Source organism: Castanea sativa, chromosome 9 (assembly GCF_040712315.1).
Source record: "Castanea sativa cultivar Marrone di Chiusa Pesio chromosome 9, ASM4071231v1".
NCBI lineage: Eukaryota > Viridiplantae > Streptophyta > Magnoliopsida > Fagales > Fagaceae > Castanea > Castanea sativa.
Genome location: NC_134021.1, coordinates 36,441,583 through 36,450,748, shown reverse-complemented (window position 1 = coordinate 36,450,748; position 9,166 = coordinate 36,441,583). Strand labels below are relative to the sequence as shown.

Here is a 9,166-nt window from a genome sequence, read left to right as displayed (position 1 = left end):
TACAAAATGTACATGATACTTGCCAATTTCAACATGATATTCTTTGATGATTATGGCATGTAATAAATATGTACCATTGCAATTATATTCAGACTTTAATAGACACTGTTTACTCAAAAGTCAAAACCACTTCCACATCTTTCGTATTATTCAACAAACAATGATTTTCAATGAACTTTGGTATTGGCCAGAATTGACTTGATTACCTGAAGCAAACATAATACATCAGATGAAATGATGTAACAAAACAAATCTCAGTGCAAACATAAAAACAAACGTGACTAATAAGCAAACACTGCCGAACCTTTCTGCTTCATCCACCACGATTAATAGTTTATAACTTGGAGAGCAAATACAAATTTTACACACTCTCCTCTCCAAGTGAGGTTCACTGACCCGATATCTTCCTCAACACAAATCTAATTAACACCTCTCTCAATACAAAACTAAGTGAGAAATATTCTCCATGAAGATAATAGAGTAAAAATACTAATGCATCATTATACCATAGTGCAGCAACATGAGGCATTGGTTTTATACAATATTCACTACATCACCTTCACATATCCTCATGCTGCATTCCTTCCTCTTCCTCATCTTCATATTCCCCTTCCTCATCTGCAGTGGCATCCTGGTACTGCTGGTACTCAGACACAAGATCATTCATATTGCTCTCTGCTTCTGTGAATTCCATCTCATCCATTCCTTCTCCGGTATACCAATGCAAGAAAGCTTTCCTTCTGAACATGGCAGTAAACTGCTCGCTCACTCGCCTAAACATTTCCTGGATGGAGGTAGAATTTCCAATGAAGGTGGAAGCCATCGAAAGCCCCCTGGGTGGAATGTCACAAACACTTGATTTCACATTGTTAGGGATCCATTCCACAAAGTAGGAAGAGTTCTTGTTCTGAACATTAATCATTTGCTCATCCACTTCCTTGGTGCTCATCTTGCCCCTAAACATTGCAGAGGCAGTGAGGTACCGTCCATGCCTTGGGTCAGCAGCACACATCATGTTCTTGGAATCCCACATTTGCTGGGTCAGCTCTGGGACAGTCAGGGCACGGTACTGCTGGGATCCACGGGATGTCAGGGGTGCAAACCCAACCATGAAGAAGTGGAGACGAGGGAATGGGATCAAGTTAACAGCTAGCTTTCGAAGGTCAGAGTTGAGTTGACCAGGGAACCTGAGGCAGCAGGTGACACCACTCATGGTCGCAGAGATCAAATGGTTCAAGTCACCAACTGCAACAAGGTATAAAGAACAAATTAATACACAATACTTGAGCAATAAATGACAAGGAAGACATTAACTAAATTTTAATAGCCAAACATTTCTTGCCATAATCCAGGTATGCAACCATGCAGAGACAACTTTATTGAGATCTGTGTGAGTGAATTGTAATCAATTAGACAAACAAAATAACCATCTGCTTCCAACATGCAGATATCAAAATTCCATTCATAATGTTATGCCTAAAATCAATGGTATATATAAAGTAACATCAATAAGAGTGAATTACTGTTCAAGGTTGGAATTCTCAACTGTAACTTCTTAACTTGGGGGGGCAGGAGGTTCACGCAAATACTAAACCGAAGACAATATACAGTACTGCATTTGGAAGATGCAGCTGCCTAATTGAAACCCCAAATTCCATTTAAGGTGATGATCAAGGGACTCAGGTTTACCATAGTTTTTCACTATAAACATCTTTCCAGAATGAAGGGTGTGGAGAACAAAAATGAAAAACAAACATCAACATGTAGACCATAACAGGGGTTGAGGCAGCAAACAATCTATTAAAGCAAGAGTAATGTCATTTTCAATAGCAAGCAAGATACATAAAGAGCTTCATGATTAGAGATAGTGTGGTCCATAAAAATATAGGTATCTTATGCTGACATTTATTTTTCTTTTTTCTCCACCCCCTCTCTATCAAAGAAAAAGTAATGTCATTTTCTTTCATTTCTTTTTCTTTTTTTGATAGGTAGACAGCAGGGGAGGGGGAGGTAGGGTCTTTCAATAGAAATATCATCGAAATAAATACAGGGGTATACATAGAAGTATTGGAACATAATTGAAAAAATCACTTCCCCAATAAAAACAGGGGTATATGTAGAAGTTTTGTATTGGAACATAATTGAAAAAATCACTTCCCCAATAACAATAGGGGTATATGTAGAAGTATTAGAACAAAACGCCAAGAACCACTACTTATACGCAGTCAAATCTACATGTTGCTTCCAAAATCCTAAAACATAAATTTCATTTGGATAGAGATTAAGATGTTTCTGACTCTCCTTAATTAAGTTAGATAAGATTGTTTGCACTCAGCAAGTCAATTAAATTTCCATTTTGATAAATAAATATTCATATAATACATCACATCAAGAGCTTTTTTATGTTTACTTACAGCTAGGAGTAGTCAACTTGAGAGTCCTGAAGCAGATATCATATAAAGCCTCATTATCCAAAACCATACACTCATCTGCATTCTCAACAAGCTGATGAACAGAAAGTGTAGCATTGTATGGCTCAACCACTGTATCTGAAACCTTTGGTGAAGGAAACACAGAGAATGTGAGCATCATTCTATCAGGATACTCCTCCCGAATTTTTGAGATAAGCAAGGTACCCATTCCAGAACCAGTTCCTCCACCCAAAGAATGGCACACTTGAAAACCTGCGGTACAAAAAAAATCATCATTAAATACCTAACAGCATAAACACAATCAATAAAAATTTTGGAGCTCTCATGGTGATTATCTTCACTAGACCATGTCTATGTTCAGAATACATTACCTACCCTTAAATTAAATTGACCAGATAAAGTACTGAGCAATTTTCTGATGACAAATAAAGAGAAATTCACTACTAGTTTTCCTACTCATTGCAATACCAAAATACCTAATCAGTAATTCTCCTATTGAGTGCATTTCTAGCATTTTGAGGCTTCGTGCAACAGAGGAATTAAACAGCCTAATGGCAGCTCACATATTTTGCAATGAAACTGAACAATTACTAAAGATTCTGCTAGCATTAAAAAAAGGCCTATTCTTCCTCCCGGAAGGCAAACCACCAGATTTTCAAGACATTTATTGTCACTTCAATGAACTGATACGGAAACGTTCATAAAAATAATTGCAGAAGATAAAGTACATCCAAATAGAGTAATTATACCTTGAAGACAGTCGCAGTTCTCAGCCTCCTTTCTCACAACATCAAGAACAGAATCAATAAGCTCAGCACCCTCAGTATAGTGCCCCTTGGCCCAGTTGTTTCCAGCACCAGATTGTCCAAATACAAAGTTATCTGGACGGAAGATCTGGCCATATGGACCAGTGCGAACACTGTCCATGGTGCCAGGCTCCAAATCCATGAGCACGGCACGAGGCACAAACCTCCCACACGAAGCTTCATTGTAATACACATTTACACGTTCCAACTGCAGTTCTGAGGTCCCAATGTACCTTCCAGTCGGATCAATGCCATGCTCATCACAAACAACCTCCCAGAACTTGGAACCAATCTGGTTCCCACACTGTCCACCCTGAATATGAAGGATCTCTCTCATTTTTCCTGAATTCAAAGCAAAAAATCAAATCCAAATCTATCAAAACTCTTGTAAAATTACAACAAAAAGTCCCTAAAATAAATATAATTTTAAGTATGTTCAGTCAATTCAAGAATCAAAATCACCAATTCCCACTCAATTCAATGCATAAATTGAAACTCATCATGGACATCTTATTTTCCAAAATCCAAATAAAGGCAATCATGTAACTCATAATCATCAAAATCATAAGATTTGTACAAGTTTCAATTAAATGCAGTGTGACAGTGAATCCAATAATACTCAAGTGATCTAACACCAGCACTAGTCCAATGATACTAAACCATACAAATTGAACATAATTCACTAAAACCAAAGCAAACCCAACTAAAATGTACAATTAAGTAATTACACTTGCAATTCTAGAAAATATATTGAGAATTTAGCAATCTAAAAGTAATCTAGCAAAAAATCGCAGCAAACAATATGAATTGCGACAAATTTCATTGATAGAAGATAGAAACTATTCAATACATACATACATACATACATACATACATACATACATACATACATACATACATACATACATACATACATACATACATACATACATACATACATACATACATACATACATACATACATACATACATACATACATACATACATACATACATACATACATACATACATACATACATATACCATAAAATTTATCAGAAAATCCTCGTATGAAAAAAAATCGAGTGAGAAAACTTACAACCAGAGAATTCAATGCAATGTGACAGTGAATCCAATGATCTGCAAGAGATCTAACAACAGCACTAGTATGACGAGGCTAAACCATACAAATTGAACATAATTTCACCATAAATTACGCGACGAATTTCATTCATAAAAGAAAAACGAATTCAGCATAGTAAAGAATCAACAGATCTAGCAAAAAAAAAATCTCCATACAATGTGATTCTACAATGCAAACTCTAATTACACATAAATATTTCTAAAAATTCATAAACTAAAAATAAATTACCAGAAAATAAGAAGCATGAAAGAGAAATAACAAAATTCCAATGCAATCAAACAAAGTCCATGAAGTTTCAGCAAACAGAAAAATCAAATAATTCCAATGCAATCGAACAAAGTACTTGTAGCTTGAGCAATCAAAGAATCAAATCACTAGAATACATGTAATGAAGTGAAAGCCTAAATCTAAAAGCATCAAACCAAAAAGACTAATCAACAAAAACCAAAATTCAGCGTAGAAACCAGTAAAACAAGGTAATTAGCCATTGGATTTGCAAAATCTGAAAAGACCTTGAGCAATGCAAACGAAGATTCTAGATCTAGAGAGAGAGAGAGAGCAACGAAATTCACCTGTAGAAGACGAAGCGAAATCTGAGAGAGTGAGGGTGTGAGAAATGAGGATATGTGAGAAGATAATCTTTGGAGAGGTTTTATATATGGAGGAGTGGGAGTGGGGAGTGAGATCGGACGGTCTGTTTTGGTTCCCTCCTTTATTCGCTTGGACCGTTCGATGCCGTCAGATTGTGGGAATGGACGGTTAGGATTGGGATTAGTCGGAGAGATTAGTGGGAGTTTGGGTTTTTTAAATTTTGATTTTGGTTGAAATTTTTTTGACAAATATGCCCTTTGTTTAAATGACTGGAATGTCCTTTGACGACGGTCTGAAAATATCCGGAGAATGTTCTCTAGAGTTACACACATTCAACACACCGCAGAATTTTTTTTTTTAATTGCATTTAATATTGCTACTTTTTTTATATTAAATATTTGGCCAAATTGTAAATTATACCCCTAAAGTTTAGAGGTTTTTGAATTTGACACACTAAAATTTTAAATTTTAAGATTTACCCCTTGAATATATTTCGTTTGCATTAACAGTCTTTCCATTTAAATTTTTCATTAAGTATCACATAAATTTAATATGCGTGTTTAGTTCGTTTGATAAAATAATGTCACGTTATTTTCATTATGACATATGCCATCATTTTATTAGACAAACTAAACATGTATGCCAAGTTTATGTACACTTAACGAAAAATATATGATAAAGTTTAACTACAAAATTAGTTGTAACCTAAAACTATATTACTCAATATTTTTTTATTGGTTATGAATTTTGACAAATCCGTCATTGAATTACTTCTTCTTCTTATATCCTTCATGCTTGCAAAGTTTCTAAAAAAATTAAAGATTAATAGTTATGTCATCAATAAATTGTTTAATTTACAAGTTTTTGTAATTTAAAATTATGCATAAAGTATAAACATATATATATATATATGAATTCATTTTACGTTTTTTTCTACAAAATAGATTATATATAACCATTTTACCCCAATCCAAATATCCCTAAAATTACTTCAAAGGGTTGGCTTAATGGTTCCTAACAGTAGAGAAGCTAAAATTTTTAGCATTTAGCAACTTAAAGAACTACTTTATTTATTTTAACAACACACTTTACAATACAACTTACATCAAAATTTCTATTTTTCACATTACCTAAAAGCTATTCATTTTTTTTATTCATCTCTCTCTCTCTCTCTCCTTATCATTTTTTTTATTCATTTCTCTCTTTCTTCTTCTCCTCTTTTTGGACTCTCTTCTTCTTTTTTCATCTGAACCAAACCCATAAGTCCACAACCCCAAACCCACAGCCCAAACTCCACAAACCCACAACCAACCACCGCCACACTCTAGCCATCCTCCACAAAGCCACACTCACCACCTCCACAAACCCATGCTCTAGCCATCCTCTCTCGACAACCCTTGCTCCGGCCATCCTTTATCTAGCTTCCTTTCTTTTGATTTTGCTTAGACCCAAATTTCATTTCTTTTGATTTTTTTTTTTTTTGCTCAAACCCAAACTTCATTTCTTTTGATTTTGCTCAGACCCAAACCCAAAATCTCAAAATTTTCCTCTTGGGGTGAAAGAAGAAAGTGAAAGAAACCCAAAGGCCAATGACAGGAGAAAAGAGAGAAGAAAGTGAGACCAATGAGAGAAAAAGAGAGAAGAAATGAAAGAGAACAATGAGAGAGAAGTAATAATTTTTTTTTTTTTTTTTTTTATGTTTACCTTTATGCTACAGTAAGTTGTTATCAACATGTCATTGTAGCATGAAGGTAAATATAGCTAAATATTTTAGCTATAGTAACTTTGTTGTAGGGCCTTTTTTGTGTGGTTGAGATGCTAAAATAACTTTTGAGTTATTTTAGCATATTTATTGTGAGTGTTCAGGCCTTATGATATTTATGAGATCCTGAATTCGAAATCTCTTACATTTATCTTTGGGCCACCCCTAAGGATCTCTCATTGTAATAATTTAATATGTGTAGGATAAGAGGACTGCATACTCCAAAGGAAATAGTCACATGTTAGAAGATGTTTGAATATCCTTGATTGTCAAAAAAAGAACCCCAATATATAAGTATTAAATTAATAATAATGCAGTTTGATTAAAAATAATCTATATATATATATATAACCGAAACTTCTGAAACTCCTACAATTTTCCACATCATCATTTTAATTTATAAAAAAAAATTATTTTTTAAACTAAATAGTGAGTCTTAATAGGAGTCTCTCTTTCTTTTTTTCTCACCATTTTAATTTATAAATTTTTTAAACTAAATAGTGAGAGAGTCCTAATAAGAGTCTCTCTCTCTCGTTTCCTTAATCCTAAAGTTTTTTTTTTTTTTTTACGTGAGTCTTTATTTTTTTTTTTTTAAACCTAAAGTGAGTCCTTTTAAAAAAAAAATTCTAACATGAGGTCTAATTAAAAAAAATTATAATTTTTTTTTTAATCCTAATTCTAACGTAAGTCTCTCAAAAAGTCAAAAATTTCGGTTTTATATTATATATACATAATAATAATGACGTGGCAAGCTCTAAAAATATAAGAATGCAATTTGTAAATCTACTATCAAGATAACATAGATTAGATTAGTAGTGGATAATAGATTTAATTGTAGTTGAGTATTATGTGAAGTCATCAGCATAGAATAGCCCACGCCAGAATGTGTTATGTGAAACCAGTGATATGAAAGAAAAAGAATTTTTCTAAATCATTATGTTGAACAAAAAATTACTTATTTTCATTCATTTTCAAGTTATACATTTTTTAAAGTTATGTCAAACCTTTGAGTAAAATAAGTATTTTTAATTTTTATTTAACTATGTCATGCATCGCATGGATTAGCGACCAGTAATAATAATATCGATACCGGCACAAGCTCTCTTTGTTATGGGCATATAGGTCATTCTCTTGAGACATAGGCTCTTTGGCCAGTAAAGATTTCGGATAAAAAGGTCAATATAGTAAATTTCTGAAAAAAGAATTTTTTTTTTTTTTTTTTTTGAGAAGAGGAAAAAAGAACTTATTCCAGCAGCGCGTGGAAAAAGACTGTGAACCATATATATATATTTTTATTGAAACTGTGAACCATATTGGATTAGATTGGACATTTTATCGATTTTTAATGATTGCAGACTTTGCAAAATTATTTATGTTTGCTTTGTACTAAATCATACATGCCACTTTGTTTTAGAAGGCGTGTGAGTGGTGAGTCTGCATTTCATTTTGTGTGTACAAGCAAACTTAGCAAAGGGACAAAACTGGCCTAAAGAAATTGCAGCAGGCCACATGAGATAAGGTTTGTTGACATGTGACCGCCACTCTGTCACCAAATATCCATGAACATAAATTTAAAAAAATAAGAATCACCAAGAATAAAATAATATAAAAAAACAGTAACAATTTAGGTTTGTTGAAATTTTTTTGTTAAAAGAATAAAAAATAAAGTTAAAAGTTAACTGAATAGTACAATGAAACTCATAAATAATACTAAAGAATGCAATAAAACTCATAAATAATACCAAAAAAAAGTTAAAAACTCATATAAGTTGAAGCTTGTACTCATCCGGCCCAACGGGGCTCTACATGTACACAAAATTTAATAGCATTTTTTTTTTAAATTGAGTTAGTAAGTTCTTACTGATTGTCTTTTACATTCTTTATTAATTTTTTTTTTATCTATCACCAACAATCTGTCACGTCAGATGTGAAATTTTTTTATCATTTTTTTTTTGGCTTTCGAAATAAAAAAGTAAAAATAAAATACCCAAAACATTCAAACTCTGGTTAGGAACTTAGGATTAAACAAACCAAACTAGTGGTTGATCTAACTGACCAGATCTCTGGGACAGCCGGCAGTGATGCTTGCTTGTATTGGGGTTTAAGACTTTAATAAGCATCTACATCTTTTTCATTTTTAATAAGGCATAAGCATCTGCATCTGCACCTACTACTTTGGGTCCTATGGAAAACAGACAGAAAAACAAATTGGTGAATATATTAAAGATTGCAAGTACAAGGACTATGATAATTGCTCATAAAAATGATTTTATGATGAAGTATATTTGGAAGGAAGTATTCTAAATTTGTTATGGTATAAGAACTTTTGTCAATCACTTTGTTTTAGGGACACATTTGTCTGATATATTTGAACACAAGTTATCATATTCGGCTATGTAATACTGTAAAAATATTGGGTTGGTTAATATAAACTTTCATCATTATCCAAAA

The 9,166-nt window shown here is 33.1% G+C and overlaps 1 protein-coding gene across 1 annotated transcript; it reads right to left on the bottom strand.

Annotated features, from left to right (window-relative positions):
* Positions 1–282: 282 nt before the first annotated feature.
* LOC142610536 (tubulin beta-5 chain) lies at positions 283–5,033 on the bottom strand. The gene is made up of 4 exons (XM_075782360.1): positions 4,935–5,033; positions 3,182–3,580; positions 2,415–2,684; positions 283–1,245 (listed from the first exon to the last, which is right to left on the bottom strand). The coding sequence occupies exons 2-4, from the start codon at positions 3,573–3,575 to the stop codon at positions 560–562; spliced, it is 1,350 nt and encodes a 449-aa protein (XP_075638475.1). The 5' UTR covers positions 3,576–3,580; positions 4,935–5,033; the 3' UTR covers positions 283–559.
* Positions 5,034–9,166: the final 4,133 nt, after the last annotated feature.

Bases quoted from the DNA above. Each gene is read 5' to 3' on its own strand.
- LOC142610536 (XM_075782360.1), bottom strand. From the start codon at position 3,575: ATGAGAGAGATCCTTCATATTCAGGGTGGACAGTGTGGGAACCAGATT. The intron at 2,685-3,181 runs GTATAATTACTC...TTTGTACCGCAG, and splicing joins GAACTGCGACTGTCTTCAAG to GTTTTCAAGTGTGCCATTCT. The intron at 1,246-2,414 runs GTAAGTAAACAT...ACCTTGTTGCAG, and splicing joins CAAGTTGACTACTCCTAGCT to TTGGTGACTTGAACCATTTG.